This window comes from Narcine bancroftii, chromosome 1 (assembly GCF_036971445.1).
Source record: "Narcine bancroftii isolate sNarBan1 chromosome 1, sNarBan1.hap1, whole genome shotgun sequence".
In the NCBI taxonomy this organism is placed as follows: Eukaryota; Metazoa; Chordata; class Chondrichthyes; order Torpediniformes; family Narcinidae; genus Narcine; species Narcine bancroftii.
The window spans coordinates 375,141,911-375,162,990 of NC_091469.1; the positions used below are offsets into that span (position 1 = coordinate 375,141,911).

The 21,080-nt window shown below is 36.6% G+C and overlaps 1 protein-coding gene across 2 annotated transcripts in view; it reads right to left on the reverse strand.

Moving 5' to 3' along the window:
* elovl2 (ELOVL fatty acid elongase 2) overlaps positions 1-21,080 on the reverse strand; it is a 137,431-nt gene that overhangs the window by 100,875 nt on the left and 15,476 nt on the right. The window contains exon 1 of one of the 2 annotated variants that reach the window (XM_069913368.1): positions 8,276-8,402. The exons of the other annotated variant lie outside the window; for it this stretch is intronic. Within the exon in view, the coding sequence (XP_069769469.1) occupies positions 8,276-8,308 (33 nt within the window). The 5' untranslated portion in view covers positions 8,309-8,402. Of the gene's footprint in view, positions 1-8,275; positions 8,403-21,080 lie in introns of those variants that run through there. 2 annotated transcript variants of the gene reach the window in all.

The window sequence follows — 21,080 nt, forward strand, 5'->3', positions numbered from 1 at the left end:
AACCCTGGCTGAAAGTCATTTATGCAACATCCATAGCTACACCTTTGTCAGCCTTCTTGGTCACATCTTCAAAAGACATTACCTCCCACTTACAAAACCAGTTTTAACACTTTCAATTTCCAGACCAGTTATTAAGCTGGGTTTTTTTAAAAAATTTGCACATTGCTTCATGGATTCACAAAGACAGATAGATGTACAAATGAATTATTCAGTCACAATTTTGTAAGGTCACCAGTTTTAAATTAGAAACATTCTTGGAGGCTTGATCATCTGCAGTGGACTGTTATGAGCCCAAAATCCAGCAAAAGATATTCACCAAGACAAATGGTTACTTAAACAAAAGCTGCTTTTAATTATCTTTAAGCATGAAAACATAATCACACTTTAACTTATCACTATTAACTTAACTAACCTAACTTAACCCCTTCTAATTCTAAGTGCACATGTATGTAATGTGTGTATTAGTTCAGAAAAGTTCTTTGATTCGCAGTCCAATCTTACTTCTCATTCCTCCAAGTTCACTGGTTACAGGCAATTCTTATACTGTGCACAAAATTTAACATTTATAAAATTCACCAGGCTTTGGTGCTTGAAAGGTAAATGGTTACCACTCAGGAAGGTTCTCGTCAGTTTTCAGAGAGAGATTCATTGTACGTTGACACCCACAACTGATTCCATTTTTTAATCAGCCTTGCTGAAGAAACTTGCCCCACAGGATTCTTCAGAGGATAACGTCTTTCTTTCAGGTCACCACAGAGTCCCTTTTTGTTTCTCTTATTTTCTAAGTGAAACATTAGACAGCCAGTCCTCTCCTCTTGCATGAACCACAAGGGCTTTGACCAGGCTGAACTAAGTACTCACAACCCATCTTCCAAATGGGGTTTTCCACAAGCTTGCCAGCTTCTCCTGTTCCAGTTCCAGTTTCTGCTGCTCACTGTAAAACTGTAGAACTGATCTCTGTCTCTCTCTCTCAGAGAGATGGAAGGTTGTTTTAAGACTGAAGGCCTATTTTACTCTCTCTGCTTGACCCTCTTAGAACAGCAAGTTCCCCTCCAGACAATCTGTGGCTCCAACAATCTCTTTCGTCTGTTGCCTTTTTGTAAACAACAATCCATTAGTGAAGACTCTTGGGCACTCTCCAAAGCTTTTGCAAAGACTGTTGGCTCCAACATGTCTTGCATGAGCAGGGCTCCAGTATTTTAAATAAGATCTGTGTTAAAGTGTTTGTATGTGACCTACACTAAAAAACCTTTCCCAAAAACATATCTATATACTGTCGCAAGACCCACTGCCTTCTGACAGCTCCAGAGTCTCTGTTCAATCCTGACCTTGGGTGTTTATGTGGAATTTGCACCTTCTGTGATCGTGCGAGTTTCCTTCCACATCCCAAGGACCAGCAGTTTGGTAAGTTAACAAAGCACAGAAAATTGATTTGCAGAAGAATGGTGTAATCTAGGGGGTGGTGTGGGGGAGAATTGATGGGAATGTGGGGCAAATTAAATGGTTTAGAGTGATGTGTTAAAATGGGTGCATGGCAGATGGTGTGGAAATAGTGGGCAGAGGGCCTGTTTTTGTGCTTCATCTTCCTGGTGTATGCAAGTGGCAAAAAAATTCAGAGCATAATTGGGGAGCATGGGAGAGAGGATACTTTGTGATGCTGCAAGGAAATGGAACATGTGGAATGTACCTAATTTGACCATCTTGTTGGGTATTAGGATGGACTTGATGGGTTGAATAGCCTCCATTGATCTTGTTGTGAAATAAATATTCTTTGTAAAATTTTCATGCCAAGTGTTATACAGGACATGTTCCCAGAGCAAGGAAGAGGGTAATCCAAGGTCTAATATGGAAAAGTCTGAAGGAAAAGGAACTTTAATTCCAACAGTACTTGTAGCATTGCACTTAAGTGTGCATCAGTAACCACACAACTTCTGCTGATAATTAACGAGATCTCACTGGGTCTTTGAACATCTGACAAAAATAAGTGAAAAAACCCCAATAAACAATCCTTTAACTGGCTTATCCACCCTAAAGTCACAACCAGGTCTTCTGAATTGCACAAGGTTCATTCAGGCCCTCAAGTAAATGTCACCAATTCTCTCAACTTGCAATGCTCTGTCAGCTCAATATTCAGTGGTGAGCCCCTTTGCATTGTAATATGAGAGAGGTCAGAACAAGACCTAGCTAAGCAGCATTAAATGTTCCTGAGTACCCTTGACATTCAGAAACATAATGATCAAGCAATAAAAAATTAAAAACACAATTCATAACAAAAACACTTAAACCTCTTTTAAACAATAAAAAACAAAGTCAATTAGTTCCAAAATTATTTCATATTTCATAGTTAATTACTTCATATTCATGGTGTTTTCTCTGTGGTTGCTTGGTAAATTCTAATATACTGAGAATTGCATAGTAGAATGAACTGCCAGCATTTCCTCACAAGTTCCAATTAAAATAATCCTCGAATAGTACATTCCAAATTGGTCTCGATGAAAGACTCTGACCCGAAATGTTGCCCATTGTTTTTCTCCCACTAATGCTGCTTAAACTGCTAAGTGCCTCCAGATTTCTTTTTTTGCTTCATATTTTAACATATGCAATCTTTATTTCCCTCCCAAATCAGGACTTCCTACTGTTACAAGATCAAACCAGCAACCACAAAGAAGGCATATCACACAGGGGTAAAGATGATCAATTACTTTATTAACAAAAATTCACCTTCAAACTTTAATTTAAAATCCCCCCTTTTATAACAATGCCTACTGGTTACTATGCAAATCTCTATAACAGTGTAAAACTAATAAATTCCCCAGCCTAAATATAACATATGTAATTAAAGTCTAAGTTATATTTCCAACCAGCCCACAGAAAAAATTAGACACAAAACAAACTCAAAACACACAAGACTCACAAAACGTCGATCTCAACTGAAGCAAAGATCATAAACAAAATTCAGTTTGTTTGGTAAACTGAAGCCAAAAGATGTTAGAGAGAGAGAGCACAAAATTCAAAGTTGTCCTCTTGTGTTGCTTGCAGAGAGAGGAACAATGGCTCTGTCCGGATCCTTCTGGCTGCCTTCAGAATATTCATCCCTTTTTGAAATCCCAACATTCGAAACTGTCCTCCAGACCATGACTCATACTCTGAGCCTTCTTCCTCTCCACTTCACCCTCATGGGTGGTTTATCGTCCAAGTCCAGAAATTTTTTAGATCATTTTCTGCACATGCTCAGACTGTCTCCCACCAGCAGCCCACCTTCACTTTGGCTCTCTAAGGCAAACTGTCACTTTTCAACACAAAACCACACAACACATAGGCCAATACACAACACAGAACTCTGTAAAATCTCTCCTGCTAAAAAAAAAATTGGTTGACAAGAACAAATTTTTAACAATTAATGGAAGTATTACATAAATAAAATAAACACTCAATTTTTTTACAGTATGTGATTAGATTCATATCTACCCAGATTAACATCTTGACAATCTGCTATTACGTTATCTGTCCCCTTTATGTGTGTAATAATTAAATCATACTCTTGTAACCGTCTGTTCTTATTTTTAATTTTAGACAGAAAAACTAATGGATTATGATCAGTACATATTATTAATGGTTTTTGAGCAGTACAAATATACACATCAAAATGTTGCAATGCTAAAACAAGTGCTAATAACTCCTTCTCAATGGTTGAATAATTTTGTTGATGGTCGTTAAACTTTTTGGAGAAGTATGAAATAGGATGTTCTACTCCATTACTATCCTTCTTCTGTAACAGTACAGTACCAACCGCTTCATCACTGGTGACCACGGCTAAAGAGAATGGCTTTTCAAAGTTAGGTGACACAAGTATAGGCTGATGGCATTTAATTTCAGAAATGCTTCCTGGCATGGATCTGACCAGATAAGTTTTTCTTTCTTTCCAAGTAGTTTTGTTAATGGGAGTGCAATTTCTGCAAAGTTTTACAAAATCTACAATAGTAGCCAATCATACCTAGAAATCTCTGAAGAGCTTTCTTATTACCGGAGTTAGGGAACAAAGTGATAGCCAATACTTTCGCTCCAACCGGTGCCACCTGTCCCTGTCCTTGTCCCACCACATAACCCAGATATATTACAATGGCATGTCCAAACTTACTCTTGTGCAAAATCACTGTGAGGTGTGCTTCCACCAGTCTCTGAAATAACTGCTCTAATTCAAGCATGTGTTCTCCCCATCTATCCATACTAATTACTAAATCATCGATATAGGCTCCTGTGTGCTCTAAACCCTGAATTACTGCATTAATCATTCTCTGAAATGTGCCAGGTGCATTTTTCATCCTGAAAGGCATAGCATTATACTCATACAATCCCGAAGGTGTAACAAATGCAGAAATCTCCCTGCCTTTTCCTGTCAAAGGAACACACCAGTATCCTTTCTAGAGATAAATCTTTGTAAGAAATTTAGCTTTCCCCACATTTTTTATACAATCATCTATTCTGGGAATAGTGAACACATCAGTCTTTGTCACCATGTTTACCTTTCGATAATCAGTACAAAACCTAACTGAGCCATCTGGCTTAGGCACCAGAACACAGAGTGAACTCCAATTTGAACTTGATTTTCAGATGATGTCATTTTTAAGCATATAATCCATCTCTTGATCCAGCAATCTGCTCTTTTCCTGATTAACTCAGTAAGGATGCTGCTTAATAGGCTTAGCATCACCGACCTCCACATCATGACAAGCACAATACTTCTTCTTGGAACATCTGGGAATATGTCCTTAAATTTCATAAGTAATGTCTTCATTTCTTCCCTTTCTGATTTAGTCAAATGCATTAACTTGTGGGTCTAGGTTTTGCAAAAGAATAGAATTTTTCAGCCTGTGACTTATCACTTTCTGTGCTCCATAACCTTCCATGAAACTTATCTCCTCCTTACTTTCCTCTATAACTAGCACCTTGGTTGGAATTCTAGTCTCCTCCTCAGTCATTTTCTCAAAGTAAGGTTTAAGCATGTTCACGTGACAGACCTGTGTCTCTCGTCGACAATCAGCCATCTCAATGACATAGGTGACCTGGTTAATTTTTGATTTCACTTTATATGGTCCTGAAAACTGAGCTCTCAAAGGGTTTGACTGCATTGGAAACAAAACCAATACTTTGTTGCCAGTTTTAATGTCCCTAATTTTTGCTTTTTGATCATACCGAATTTTCATTTTTCCCTGAGCAGTTTTTAAATTTTTCCTTGCCATCTCTCAAGCCTGATGTAATCGGTTTTTAAATATGAAAAAAATAATCCAACAGATTTGATTGTATACACTGTTCCTTCAACAATAGTAATGGACCCCTGACTTCATGACCAAACACCAAACACCAACTCAAATGGCCTAAAGCCAAGAGACTCCTGAGTTGCCTCTCTAACAGCAAACAATATCAAATGGATTCCTTCATTCCAATCCTTATTATTTTCCATGCAATAAGACCTCATCATATTTTTCACAGTTAAATGGAACCTTTCCAAGGCCCCTTGACTTTCAGAATGATAGGCAGACGACACAATTTGATGGGCTGCCAATTCATACACCACCTGTTGAAATATTCCAGACATAAAATTACTCCCTTGGTCTGATTGAATTTACCTTGGTAGGCCAAACAGTGTGAAAAATTTTAGCATAGCCTTCACAATCGTCTTTGCTTTAATGTTTCTCAGGGGAATAGCCTCTGGAAACCTTAAAGCTGTGCAGATGAGTGTTATCAAATATTCATTTCTCGCTTTGGTTTTTGGCAATGGGCCAACACAATCCACTATTACCTTTGAGAAGGGCTCCCCGAAAGCAGGGATGGGTTGTAAAGGTGCCTTACACCTTGTAAAGGTCCTTGATTAGGCTTGCCCAAGAGTTGAAAAGTGTGACAGGTTCTTCAAAAGTTCACAATATCCTTTCTTAATTTTGGCCAATAAAATGGATTCCTTATCTTTTCTACCATCTTTTTCACTCCAAGATGACCTCCTAAAGGTGTACTATGAGCCAACTTTAATATTTCATTCCTATAAGTTTTGGGAATTACAACTTGCCTTATTACAGCCCAGTTTTCACTGGCAGGTATCACTTGTGGTCTCCATTTTCTCACCAATATTCCATCTTGAACAAAGTAACCTACTGGCACAGTTTCAATTTCCTGGTTAGACATCTTATCCCTTATCCCAGCAAAATCAGGATCATGCTTTTGCCTAGCTATTAATTCTTCTCTTAACAGCAAAGCTGCATCCTTAGGTTTGTCCTCAATGCTTGCCTCCACTACAGGATCATCACAGACTTTCTCTACCTCTACCTTTTTTTCTAGACATGGCTCTAGTAATGGAACACACAGGGTAGATTTCCAAATCCTTTTCGGAATCATAAACCAATGGCTTACTTGTGAGTTTCACCGCAGGTATGACTTTACCCTCTGATAAATCATTTCCTAACAAAAGAGAAGCTCCATCCACTGGCAGACTTGATCTTATCCCTATCGTAACTGGGCCATTAACTAAGTCTGATTTCATCACTATTCTATGCAAAGATATAGGCTCTGCTTCACCACCAATGCCTCTAATTGAATTCACATCTCCAGTATGGTCTCCTCACCAAAATTCAAAATGTTGCTTAATACAAGCGATTGGGCTGCTCCAGTATCCCACAGGATTTTAACTGGCATTTGATTGGATCCTTCTTTAACTGAAATGAAACCTTCAGTCATGAATGGTTTAAAAATATCCCTAACTTTCTCAATCTGAACACAGGCGGTTGGTACCACTCCTTTCTCTTTCTTCCTTTTCAATACAGGACAATTTGCTATTATGTGCCCTGCCTTCTTACAATAGTGGCAAATAACACTCGAAAATTTTTCCTTCACCCATTTCTCTTCCTCTAACCTCACTTCGAGATTTTCTTTCCACTCTACTTGGATTATCAGCAGTATTCCTTTGAAAGGTTTTCCCTGGTGTCCACTTAGGCTTGTGGGTTAATGCATATTCCTCTGAGAATTTAGCCAATTTTTGCCATGCTTTTATATTTTTCTCTGCCAAGTACACTTGAATATTGTCAGGAACACAATTTTTAATTTCCTCAATCAAAATGATTTCCCTCAATAAATCAAAGTAATTTTCTACTTTCATTGCGGCACACCAGCAATCAAAACACACAACCTTCCTATAAGCAAAATCCAGGTAAGATTGGGTTGCTGCTTTGTTTAAACTCCTGAACTTTTGCCTATAAACCTCTGGGAATAGTTCATAAGATCGGAAGCAGCTGTTTGTCATTCCATGAGACACGAATACACCTGTTGGGCTTTCCCTTTAAGAACACTTTTTAGCAGGAGTGACCACTGGTCTGGTGGCCATTTTAAATTTACAGCTACTTTCTCAAAATGCTGAAAATACTGGTCTATTTCAGCTTCCTCAAATGGAGGAACTAACCTCACTTCTCTACTGACCAGAAACCTTTCTTTCCTCCTGATCAGCACATGGGTTTTGGGCTTCTCCCTCTCCTTGCATTATGGTCAGCTTTAATTTAGCTAGTTCTAGCTCATGTTTCCATTCTTTCTCTCTCTCCTCCATTTCTTCCTGCCTTCTTTTTTCCTCTAACTCTAGTTTTCTCAAAGCCAACTTTACTTGCTCTGAAGTTTTCTCCTTTCGAAACTGTTCTAATGCAGCTTCTTCAAATACCCCCTTTCCTACATAATGCTTAACAATCTTTTGGGCAATTTCCTTTTTTTTCATCCCAGTTCTTGTTGTAAGAAGTTTTAACTTGCCAACTATATCCATCAGTTCTGACTTTTTAGCCATTTTTAAATTAACTACTGAAGGGTTAGCTATGAACTGGTCAATATTCATAGTTGCTGGTTTTTCTGCTGGTGATTTATACACTCACCCTTTATTTTTAATTTCAAACTAGAGGTTGAGTCAAACTCAGATGACTGATAACTAAGCACAAGTCAATCACCCCTAAAGCATCCAAATTGGTTTGATCCTGGACAAATTCCCCAAATTATGTTACAAGATCAAACCAGCAACCACAAAGAAGGCATATCACACAGGGGTAAAGATGAACAATTACTTTATTAACAAAAATTCACCTTCAAACTTTAATTAAAAATCTCCCCCTTTTATAACAATGCTCACTGGTTACTATGCAAATCTCTATAACAATGTAAAACCAATAAATTCCCCAGCTTAAATATAACATGTAATTAAAGTCTAAGTTATATTTCCAGCCAGCCCACAGAAAAATTTAGACACAAGACTCACAAAAACTTCGATCTCAAATGAAGCAAAGATCATAAACAAAATTCAGTTTGTTTGGTAAACTGACGCCAAAAGATCTTTGAGAGAGAGAGAGAGAGAGAGAGAGAGAGAGAGAGAACAAAATTGAAAGTTGTCTTGTGTTGCTTGCAGAGAGAGGAACAATGGCTCAGTCCAGATCCTTCTGGCTGCCTTCGGAATGTTCATCCCTTTTTGAAATCCCAACATTCTAAATTGTCTTCCAGACAATGACTCATGTTTTGGCCCTTCTTCCACTCCACAGCACTGCCAGTAGTGGTTTATCATCGAAGTCCAGAAATTTTTAGATCATTTTCTGCACATGGTCAGTCCGTCTCCCATTCTCTCAGCAGACCACCTTCATCTTGGCTCTCTAAGGCAAACTGTCACTTTGTACTCAGAACTCTGTAACACTACATAAATAAACCAATGTCTTCTAGTTACCAATCTTTCATAGAATTGAAACCATGTTTTCAGTTTTGGCCCATCAATTTTTGAACACGCTCTTTTATTTCTACCAGACCTTCCTTTCACCAAAAGTAATCATGTTAATTTCTGTAGTGTCCATGCAGACTTGAAGACACTCATGAAAATACAATGCAAGTAAACTGATGCACTAAGAGTGCAGTTAGAGAAGGAAATAGGAAGGAAAATATTGTGCAATTTCTAGGTAATTGATAACCACCTATCAGGGAAGCCTGGTGCATTTTGGTGAGATCTGTAAGGTAAAAACATCATGAGATGGGACCGGAGAAGGAGTCACCCAGTACTAAGGAGTAACAGAATGCAGATGTGACCTTGTACACTCAAGATAAGCTTTGCACTAACAAGAATGATGTGCAGCAGACTAACAGAGAAGGATAGCAACAGTTTATTCATTGGACAATGTAATGGTATGATAATTTACTAAGTACGTATCCTGAGGTATAAAAAAAACACCACTTGCTGATAACGGCAGAATGCGCCTTCTCCAACTAACACTGTTAGTTGCAAGTGTTACAATCCGGCAATAAAGAACAAAGAACCTTGATTTCGACTCAGTCTGGTGTTTGACTCACTCATTCATGAACAAAGCAGACCTAACAGATCACACCTGAAATGTGTCCAGTTTTGGCCATTTATCTACAAGGAAGTAGTTCATTGCGAGTTCAAAGATGATTCAGTTGATTGATTCTTGAGTTGAGGTTGTGACCTTAATTGGAGAGTTTGAAATGGGTGTGCTATATTCACTGCAATGTTGAAGGAAGAGAAGTAGAAATCATTGAAGCAAAATGTTATGAGAGGACTTTAGGCTCTGATAGGTCAGTGGTTATTGCACTGGTCATGTAAACCAGGGGTCGCAAGTTTGTTCTTTGCTGAGGTCACATTTCTGTGAGGGGCGCTGAAGAAAGTGGCGACACTCTGTCTTCCTTACGGTAGACAAAGTTAAATAATTTTATGTATGTTACATTCTAAATGTAGTATTACAATATTATAATGTAACTTTTACAAGGTAAATATTGAAATATTTTTAAACAGAGATGGAGGTTAGGACCATGAGGCACAATTTTAGGATATAAGAAACAAAAAATCTAGGATTCAAAAAGGTTGATTCCTGATCTCCAATACTGTCTATGTGGAGTTTGCATGTTCTCCCTTTGATTGTGTGATTTTCCTAAAGATATTCTGGTTGGTGAGTTAATTAACCTCCTTCACTCTGGGGAATAATAACTCACACTGTCCAAACTCTATCTTTAGCTCAAACCCTCAAGTTCAGCCACATCCCAGTGAATCTCAATCTGGTGAATCTGTGCCTCCTCTAATTTATTGATATCCTTCCTATAGGTGGATTACCAGAACAGTACATAGCACTCCAAGTGCAGACTCACCCATTCCAGTAGATAAAATGTACTCTGCTTTATCAGTCTGAATGAATCTTCCTTTGTCTTTCTAATGATAATCCAATACATTTGTCCTCTTATTCCACATTCATTCACAAGTTCAATCCTAACCTCTGGACCTTTCTGTGTGCACGTTCTCCTTATAGCCACTTACATTTCCTCTGGCACTCTGATTTAATTCCACATGCCAAAGTCATGCAGGCTGGTAAGCTAATTACCCACTATACATTTCCCCTTGAGTGTAGATGAATGGTACAGAGAGGACTTGATGGAAATGTGGGGAGAATGAGTTGCATGGAAAATTATATGGGGATGTAAGTAACTGCTCTGAGAGCTAGCATAGTCCCTAAGTGGTTGAAATAGCTTCCTATTGAAAAAAAAGTATTAAAAGGGGAGTGATAGGACATATTATAAACCAGTTTCCTGATAGTCACCAGAAAGTAGTGATCAATGGGCCATTTTGTATAGGTGGGCCTTGCCTCTCCTTGCTCTGCACTGTCCTTCTCAAGTGATGAGAAACAGAGGGGCCAGTTTCAAGGTTTACAAAAGTGAGACAAACCTTTTTTTTAAATATATGTATAAGGAATGCATTGCCAAGTAGGATGGTGAAATAGATTCAACAGTTACTTTTCTAAGGGGATTGCATCAGAATGGGAAAGGGAATGTTTGAGTGGGTGCTCCACATAGGTACTCCACAACACTTAAGAAATATCTTGAACGACCAAACAGGATTTATTAAAAACTGATACTCCCATTTTAATATGACATTAAATGAATATAATTTTCTTTCCACCATCCAAAGTTACTGAATGTCTTGTTACATTAGATGCAGAAAAAGCATTTGACAGGGTTGAGTGATGGTTATTTCTAAGGAATTAAAACTGACTGAAATTAAGCATTGGATGAGGAAGATGCAAATAGAGGATGATAGTGAAATATTATATAAGTGAGGGTAAATTTGTTGAGAAAGACTGAGAAAATTTTCCAGAGGCTAGATCTGATGAGTTGCAATTGGAATTGGAGAAATTGAGGATGGAAGAAGAAAGAGAAAAAACAGAGAGTGTGGGAGAAATCTCTTGGTGCCTGCCACATTGACCACTGCCAGTGGGCTGATATCGCCTCAAACCGTGCATCTTGGCGCCTCACAGTTTGGCGGGCAGCAACTTCCTTTGAAGAAGACCGCAGAGCCCACCTCACTGACAAAAGGCAAAGGAGGAAAAACCCAACCCCAACCAACCATTTTTCCCCTGCAGCCGCTGCAACCGTGTCTGCCTGTCCCGCATCGGACTTGTCAGCCACAAACGAGCCTGCAGCTGACGTGGACTTTTACCCCCTCCATAACCCAGACCAAGCTGAAAAACAAATAGATGAGGGTGAAAATCAGAGGAAATATCAGGCAGAGGAAGGTGAAAAATGGAGGAAATATGAGTTAGAGGTAGCTGAAAGACAAAGAAAATATGATTGGGAAAGTCAGTTTCAGTTAGAGAGGATGAAAATTGAGAGGGAGGAAAGTAAGAGAACTGAGGCGGTAACTCCTGGGGAGAGTTTTTTGACTATTAGAGAGGTAAATCTAGTTCCTCCTTTTGATGAAGGAAATAGATACATATTTTCAGCTTTTTGTAAAGATTGCTGAGAGCTCTAGATGGCCAAAAGAAAAGTGGCCTTGAAATGCTCCAAAGTGTATTGAAGGGAAAAGCACAAATTGCATACTCTACCTTGACTGCACAGCAAGTGGCAAATTATGATACTGTTAAACAAAGCAGTAGTGAAAGCTTATGAGTTGGCTCCAGAAGCATATAAACAAAAATTTAGGAGTTTGATGAGAACATGGAATCAATCTTATATGGATTTTGCTCTGAAGAAATCTGTATAGTTTGACCATTGGTGCACCTCAAAAATAATAAATAATGATTTTGACAGATTGAGAGAATTGATGTTAATTGAGGAAATTACATAGGAACATAGGAAGTAGGAACAGGAGTAGGCCAAAAATGGCCCATCGAGCTTGCTCTGCCATTCAATACGATCATGGCTGATATAATTTATGACCTAACTCCACCTACCTGCCTTCTCCCCATATCCCCTAATTCCTCTATCATGTAAAAATTTATCTAACTGAATTTTAAATATGTTTAATGAGGCAGCCTCAACTACTTCCCTGGTTAGAGAATTCCCAACATTCACTACTCTCTGGGAAAAACTATTTTTCCTCATCTCCATCCTAAATCTACTCCCCCGAATCTTGAGACTGTGTCCTCTGGTTTTAGTTTCCCCGGCCAGCTCAAAAAACCTTCCTACATCTATCCTATCCATACCCTTCATAATCCTATATGTTTTTATAAGATAAATTAAAAGGTGTGTTCCAAATGAAATTAAATTATACCTGGTTGAGAGAGATGTAGGGACATGACGACAAACAGCTAGATTAGCAGACAAATTTACCCTGATTCATAAAGGTACATCTCAGAATGGTAGGCATTTTCAGAAAGTTAACGTGGAACAGATTAATAAGCCTGTTCAGAGGATTAATATGGAGCAGAATAGTAAGCCTGAAATTAAGTCTGGAGAGTGTTAAGAGAAAAGATTAAATTAAGGTTGGGAAGGACAGAACTTCTGAATTTGTATGTCATTTTTGTAAGAAACCTGGTCATGTTATTGCGAATTGTCGAGTATTGAAAAAGAAAAAAGGTTTTACCAGAAGCATGTATTCAAACAATTGAATTTAAACAGAGCATATGTTTCAAACCTGATAAGGGTGTCATGGATGTTTCCAAACCTTTTGTTTCAGAGGGTTTTGTTTCAGTAAAGGAGGGAGAATCACAGGTTCCAGTTAAAATTTTTAGAGATACTGGTGCTGCACAATCATTGTTGGTACAAGGTGTTTTGTCTCTGGATCAAAGGACTGATACAGGCGATACAGATTTGATTAAAGGTGTTAGGTGGAGTCAATATCTCTTCACAATATAGTGTTAAATTCAGAGTTAGTTAAAGGACCTATTGTGGTAGGAGTAATTTCAAAATTACCCATGCAGAGGGTCTCATTTTTATTAGGGAATGATTTGGCAGATGATAAAGTTGGATCAGTTCTGAGATTAACAAGTAGGACTAGGAAGGATAAGGTGGAAGAGAATTGTGAAATGTATCATGCATGTGCAGTAACAAGGTCGGTGTCCAAGAAATTATTGAGAGATGAAGATCCAATTGATGGAGACATGCCCAGTGCTTCTGAAATGGTTTTGAAAGAGCAGGGCAATAGTGAGAGGAAAGAGTTAATTCGGCAGCAGAGAGCAGATACAACTCTTGTTGACTTAAAAGTCAAAGCAGTAACGGAACAGAAGATTAAAGAAATGGCTTGTGGTTATTACTTAAAGGGTGAATTGTTGATGAGAAAATGGAAACCTTGAGATTCCTGCTAATTAAGAGGGGGGGGAGGGTGATTCATCAGGTGATCATTTCTAGAATTTACCGGAATTAAATTTTAAATTTAGCCCACAATACACTTTTAGGTGATCATCTTGGTGTAAAGAAAACCATGAATAAAATTTTGAGACACTTTTTCTGGCCTGGTTTGAGGAAGGATGTTGTAAATTTTTGTCAGGTTGAGGGGAAACCTAATCAGGATCCTCCAGTGACTCTATTACAACCTATTCTTGTTGTTGGGGAACTTTTCTCTAGGATTATTGTGGATTGTGTACATCCCTTGCCGAAAACTAAGTTTGGAAATCAGTACTTGTTAACAATTATGTGTACAGCATCAAGATTTACAGAAGCTATACCATTAAGGAATATTAAAGTCAAAACAGTGGTAAAGGCTCTGCAAAGATTTTTCACAGTTTTTGGATTACCTAAAGAGATCCAGAGTGATCAAGGATCTAACTTTATGTCTGAGTTGGGAATAAAAACAAATCACTTCATCTGCATATCATCCTAAAAATTGGAGCTTTGGAAAGCTTTCATTCTATTCTTTAAAAAATGAGGAGAATTTATTGTCTGGAGAATGGAAAACATTGGGAAGAAGGTATTCATTTATTGTTATTTGCAGCAAGGGAGGCTGTGCAGGAGTCATTAGGTTTCAGTCCTTTAGAAATTGTGTTTGGACATAAAGTTAGAGGACCTTTGATGTTAATAAAAGTGGGTTAATGAGGATGCGCAGTTGGACTTGCTGGATTATGTTTCTATATTTAAGGATAGGGTACAAAACATGTGGACTTTGGATCAAGAGAATTTAGAAATGGCTCAGGGTGAAATGAAGCATTTATTTGACAGGAAAGTTCAAGTGAGGAATTTTAAGACAGGAAGTAAAGTTTTGATTTTGTTTCCAACACAATCCTTTGAGAGCTAGATTTTCTGGACTGTAAATAGTTAAATCAAAACTGAATGATGTTAATTATGTTGTTAACACTCCAGATAGAAGGAATAAAACTCAGATTTGTCACATAAATATGTTGAAACCTTATTATGAGGATAAGGATAGTGGAGAACAATTTATATCAGAGGTGTTAGCGGTTGACAGGGTTGAGGAAGTAATGGATCATAAGGTTATGGAAACAGAATCTTGAGAGGGTAACCTTAAAGAAACCACCTATCTAACTCAGCAATTTTGGAAAATTTGGAAAAGTCACAAGAACAGATGCAGTTAATAGAATTAATTTTAAAATATACAAATTTGTTCCCTGATGTGCCGAAAAAGGACATCAATGATTTATCACGATGTGGATGTCAGGAAAGCAAGTCCCATTAAACAACACCCATACAGAATAAACATTCAGAAGAGTAAAATCATGGATCAGGAGGTGGAATATATGTTGAGAAATTATATTATTAGACCTTCAAACTCAGATTGGAGTTTTCCTTGTATTCTGGTACAAAAATCAGATGGAACTGTTAGGTTCTGTACAGATTACAGGAAGGTTAATTCAGTAACTGAAACAGATGCTTGTCCAATTCCGAGAATATATGATTGTATTGATAAAATTGGGAGAACTAAACTTCTTACTAAGTTGGATTTGAAGTGTTACTGGTGTGTGCCTTTAACTGATAGAGGAAGGAATATTTTAGCTTTTGTAACTTCATCCGGTTTATATGAGTATAATGTGTTACCTTTTGGCTTGAAAAATGCCCCTACAGCATTCCAAAGGATGATTAACTTGGTGATCCAAGGGTTAACACATACAGATGTTTATATTGATGACTTGATCACAAAAAGTGACACATAGGAAGAACATCTAAGGCAAACGAACAAATTGTTTGCAAGATTATCCGAAGCAAACTTAACTGTTAATTTAGCGAAAAGTGAATTTGCAAATGCCACGGTAACATACTTGGGTCATGTAGTTGGTCATGCCAAAGTTGCATCTATTCCCAATGGCAAGAAAGCAGCGAGAAGGTTTTTAGGAATGGCAGGATATTATAGGAAGTTTTGCAGAAATTTTTCTGAGGTCGCTCTTCCTTTAACCAATCTTTTGAAGAAAGGGGAGAAATATGTGTGGACTAAAGAGAGTCAGACAGCTTCAGATACAAGGAAGAGAAGAAGACACAAACACAGATGCAGACACAGAAGAAGAGGAAGAAGAAGACCAAGATCTGCACAGAGGAATAGAAGGTAAAAAGATGGACAAAATATAGATAAAGCTTTTTTTACAAGAACAAATGAGAGCATTAAAAGAATGGTTGACATTAGAATTTAGTGAAATTAAAAGAAAAATGAAAAATACAGAAGAAAAAGTGAATAGATTAGAGCTGGTCATGACAGAAATAGGGAAAAGATTAGAAAATGTGGAAGAACGAGAAACGGTTGTAGAAATGGAAGTGAATGACTTAAGAAGAAAATTGGAAGAAAGTGATTAAAAAAATTAAAGAGACGCAAGAGTTGTTAGCTCACAAAATTGATATGTTGGAAAATTATAGTAGGCGAAACATCATAAAAATAGTGGGCCTAAAGAAAGATGAAGAAAGCACAGATATGAAGGAATTTATAAAAGAATGGGGTTGGGTGGGAGAGAATAACCGTAACTGCGAAATCAGTTGACGTTTGCAAGCGGGTTCGCAATCCAAATGGAGAGGGGAGTTGTGATTGCCCGGCAAGGGACATGGGGCAACCCAGAGAGGGGAGCATTTGGGGCTAAGGGAATATTGGATGGGGGAGTTGTTGAAGTATTTTATGTTTTAAATGTGTTGTCATACATTGAGTTTAAAAATGGAAAACTGAGAGATGAAAATGGGGAAAAGGGAGTGGTGGTGAGGAAGCGGAAATGAGGTGTAAACAGGATATGAGATGGCCATGTTGAATTATATGACTATAAATATTTATGGAATACATAACCAAATTAAATGGAAGAGGCTATTAAATTTACTGATAAAAGAAAAAAATAGACATAGCATTTGTGCAGGAAATGCATCTAACTGAAGTGGAACATAATAAATTAAAGAGAGGCTGGGTTGGCACGTAGTGGCAGCATATAATTCAAAAGCTAGAGGTGTAGCTATATTAATTAATAAAAATGTACCAATCAAAATAGAGGAGGAAATAATAGATCCAGCAGGGAGGTATGTAATGATAAAGTGTCAGATATATTCAGAATTTTGGAATTTGCTCAATATATATGCCTTGGTTGTCCCTCTTTGTTAATTTATCTAACGCTATCCTCGGTTTCCCCCATTCCATAAAAATTTCCTTATTATTCTCTTTAGTTCATTAAAGAATTTCTCTGTTAAAGGAATTGGTAACGATTGAAGTAAGTAATGTATCCTTGGGAACACATTCATTTTAATTCATTTTAATGCAATTTACTCTCCCTATCAATGTTAGCGGTAATTCTTTCCAATGTTCTAAGTCTTCCTGCAATTTCTTTATTAGTGACTGATAATTTAATTTGTACAAGTGGCTTAAATTATTATCTAACCTAATACCTAGGTATCGGATTGCTTGTGTTTGCCATTTAAATGGTGATTCTTTTTTAAATTTTGTATAATCCGCATTACTCATTGGCATCACTTCACTTTTATTTCCATTGATCAAATACAATGAAGAGGATCAAAAGTTTATGCAAGATTTTTATTTTGAAGATTGTAGATACACAAGGGAATATATTGATAGGAGGGGATTTTAACCTTTATTTGGATCCAATGTTGGATAAAACTGGACAAAAGACTAGCAATAAAGAATAAAGTGGCCAAATTTATGGTTAAATCAATGCAGGAAATGAAACTTATGGATATATGGAGGAGGAAGCACCCAAGAGAGAAGGAATACATATTATTCGAGTAGACATAAAACATACTCAAGGATTGATATGTTTTTGTTGTCAGCCCATATTCAAGGGAGAGTTAGGAAAACTGAATGTAAAGCTAGATTGCTATCTGATCATTCACCTCTGTTATTAGCAATAGAACTGGAGGACATCCTACCAAGAACATATAGATGGAGGTTAAATTCCATGCTACTTAAAAGGCAGGAATTTAGAGATTTTATTGAACGGCAAATTAAAACATACTTTGAAATAAATACGGAATCAGTGAAAGACAAATTTATATTATGGGATGCAATGAAAGCTTTCATTAGAGGGCAGATAATAAGTTATGTAACTAAGATGAAATTGGGAAATAGAACAGTTGGAAAGGGAGATAGTAAGTACAGAAAAGGAACTAGCAACAAGGAATGATATAACAAAAAGAGAATTGGCGGACAAAAAAATAAAATACGAAACATTACAAATGTAAAAGGCGGAGAAGAACAACGAAAATAAAGCAAAAGTATTATGAACTATGAAAAAACACACAAAGTATTAGCCTGGCAACTTAAAACAGAACAAGCTAAAAAAGCTGTATTGGCATCAAGGAAAAAGGACAAACAAATTACATATAATCCAATGGAGATTAATGAGAACTTTAAGGAATTTTATGAACAATTATCCCAAACTGAGAACAAGGGGAAAGATGATAAAATAGAAGAGTTTTTAGCTAAAATTGAACTGCTGAAATTGCAAGAAGAGGAACAAGACAAACTGATAAAACCATTTGAAATAGCGGAAGTACAGGATATATTAAAAAAAGCTGCCAAACAAGAATATGCCTGGAGAGGATGGATTCCCAATAGAATTCTATAAAACATTTAGAGTTATTAATTCCTCATCTCCAGGAAGTAATGAACCAGAAAGAAGAAACACAAAACTTGCCAGATTCATGTAAGACAGCAATACCTACTGTAATACCAAAGACGGGGAAGGATCCACTAACACCAGCATCATAAAGATCAATATCTCTAAAGTCAGATTATAAGATAATAGCAAAATTATTAGCAAACAGATTCACTGACTGTGTACCAAAAATAGTAAAACAAGATCAAACTGGATTTATTAAGAAAAGACGAACAGCGGATAATGTCCGTAAGTTTATTGACTTAATTCATGCAGTTCAAGGAAATAAGAAGCCAACAGTGGTTGTTGCTTTAGACACAGAAAAAGCCTTTGACAGGGTAGAATGGAATTATTTATTAAAAGTATTACAGAGGTTCAATCTACCAGAAAAATATATTAATTGGATTAAACCATTGGCAAAGGTAACAGTAAATGGATATGTATCGAACCAATTTAAATTAAGTAGGTCAACTAAGCAGGGATGTCCATTATCTCCCTCACCGTTCGCTTAGCAATAGAACCATTGGCAGAACTGATGAGAACAGAAAATAAAATAAAAGGGATAAAAAATAAAGGAGGAGTATAAAATCAGTTTATTTGCAGATGACATCATAGTATACTTAACAGAACCAGAAATATCAATAAAAGAACTACATAAGAAATTGAAGGAGTATGGAGAAATATCAAGGCACAAGTTCAATGGAAATAAAAGTGAAGTGATGCTAATGAGTAATGCGGATTATACAGAATTTAAAAAAGAATCACCATTTAAATGGCAAACACAAGCAATCCGATACTTAGGTATTAGGTTAGATAATAATTTAAGCCACTTGTACAAATTAAATTATCAGTCACTAATAAAGAAATTGCAGGAAGACTTAGAACATTGGAAAGAATTACCGCTAACATTGATAGGGAGAATAAATTGCATTAAAATGGATTAAAATGAATGTGTTCCCAAGGATACATTACTTACTTCAATCGTTACCAATTCCTTTAACAGAGAAATTCTTTAATGAACTAAAGAGAATAATAAGGAAATTTTTATGGAATGGGGGGAAACCGAGGATAGCGTTAGATAAATTAACTACGAGGGACAACCAAGGTAGTTTGCAGTTTACCAAACTTTAAAAATTATTATAGAGCAGCACAATTAAGGTATTTATCAGATTTTTATCAGGCAAGGGAAAAACCAGATTGGACGAAGATAGAGCTAGATAAAATAGGGAAGAAGGTACCGGAACACATACTTTATAAGTGGGATGAAAAGCTGGTATGATATAACAGCTCACCATTATAGCATCATTTACTCAATATATGGAAGAAGATTCAGTTAGAAATGAAAAAAACAAATTACCAAATACCAAAATTATTATTGCTGCAAAATCAGCTAATCCCTTTTACATTAGATAACATTACCTTTAGAGAATGGGAGAGAAAAGGAATTAAAAGAATAGAAAATTGTTTTTTGGGGAAATAATTTATTAACATTTGAACAATTGAAGTACAAATATGGAATAACTCATGGTACAATGTTTGCATACCATCATCTGAAAGCCTATTTAAATGATAAATTGGGAAACAGACTGAGATTAACAGAAGGAAGCAGCTATGAATATGTGATTACAGACACATGGTAATTAAAAGATTTATAACGAACATGTACATCAAGCTGCAAGAGAAAGAAAATTATGAAATAAGCTATAAACCCAAACAAAAGTGGGAAAAGGATTTAAACATAAAGATAAAAAATGAAACATGGGAAAAGTTGTGTTCTGCAACTATGAAGAATATAATAAACACAAGGTTACACATGATACAGTATAATTGGTTACACAGGTTAAAAATTACACCCCAAAAGTTTTAAAAAATGGGATCCAACATTATCAGATAGATGTTTTCGCTGTAAGAAGGAAATGGGAACAACAGTACATCCAATTTGGGCATGTGAGAAAGTGAAAAAGTTTTGGGAAGATCTAAATCAGATATTAAATAAAATCACAAAAAGCAACATATCAAAAAATCCAGAGATCTTTCTTCTAAGTAATATAAGAAGTAAGGAATTAGGCCTCAAACTGGATGAAGCTCAAAAAAGATTTATTATGATAGCCTTAGCTGTAGCAAAAAAATGTATAATGTCAACTTGGAAATCAGAAGAGAGCCTAAGAATACAGCAATGGTACATGGAAATGAATAAAGGTATTCCATTGGAAAAAAATAAAAATAACATATAATTTAAAAAATTCTTTCTTTGGCTTGGCTTCGCGGACGAAGATTTATGGAGGGGGTAAGTCACATTATTTGAACAAATTTGGGAACTGTACATGGAACAGAGAGGGCTTGCCTCGGACCTCCACCCCCTAAAATGATAAGACAAAATGACTTGATCCAGTGTGTAAAAGTAGATGACACATTTTTATTGTTTATTTTTCATTGTGTGATGACATTGTTTAATGGTTTTATTGTATATGTTAAATGTTTATTGGTTTTGGAGAGGGGTAGGAAGGGGGGAGGGAAGGTAGGGGAAAAAAGGGGAGAAAATGCCACTGTGCATATTTAAGAAGGAAATGTTTGTATGTATTTTGGTTGATATAGTTCACAGTGTGAAAAATAAAAATTGAAAAAGTCAGATGGCTTTAGAAAATTTAAAGGAGATGCTATGCTATTATCCTGTGTTAAAATCTCCTGAGTTTGATAAACCTTTTTCTGTAGCAGTGGATGCTAGTGAGGGAGTAGCAGGTGCAGTTTTATTGCAAAAACAATGAAGTTGACCATCCA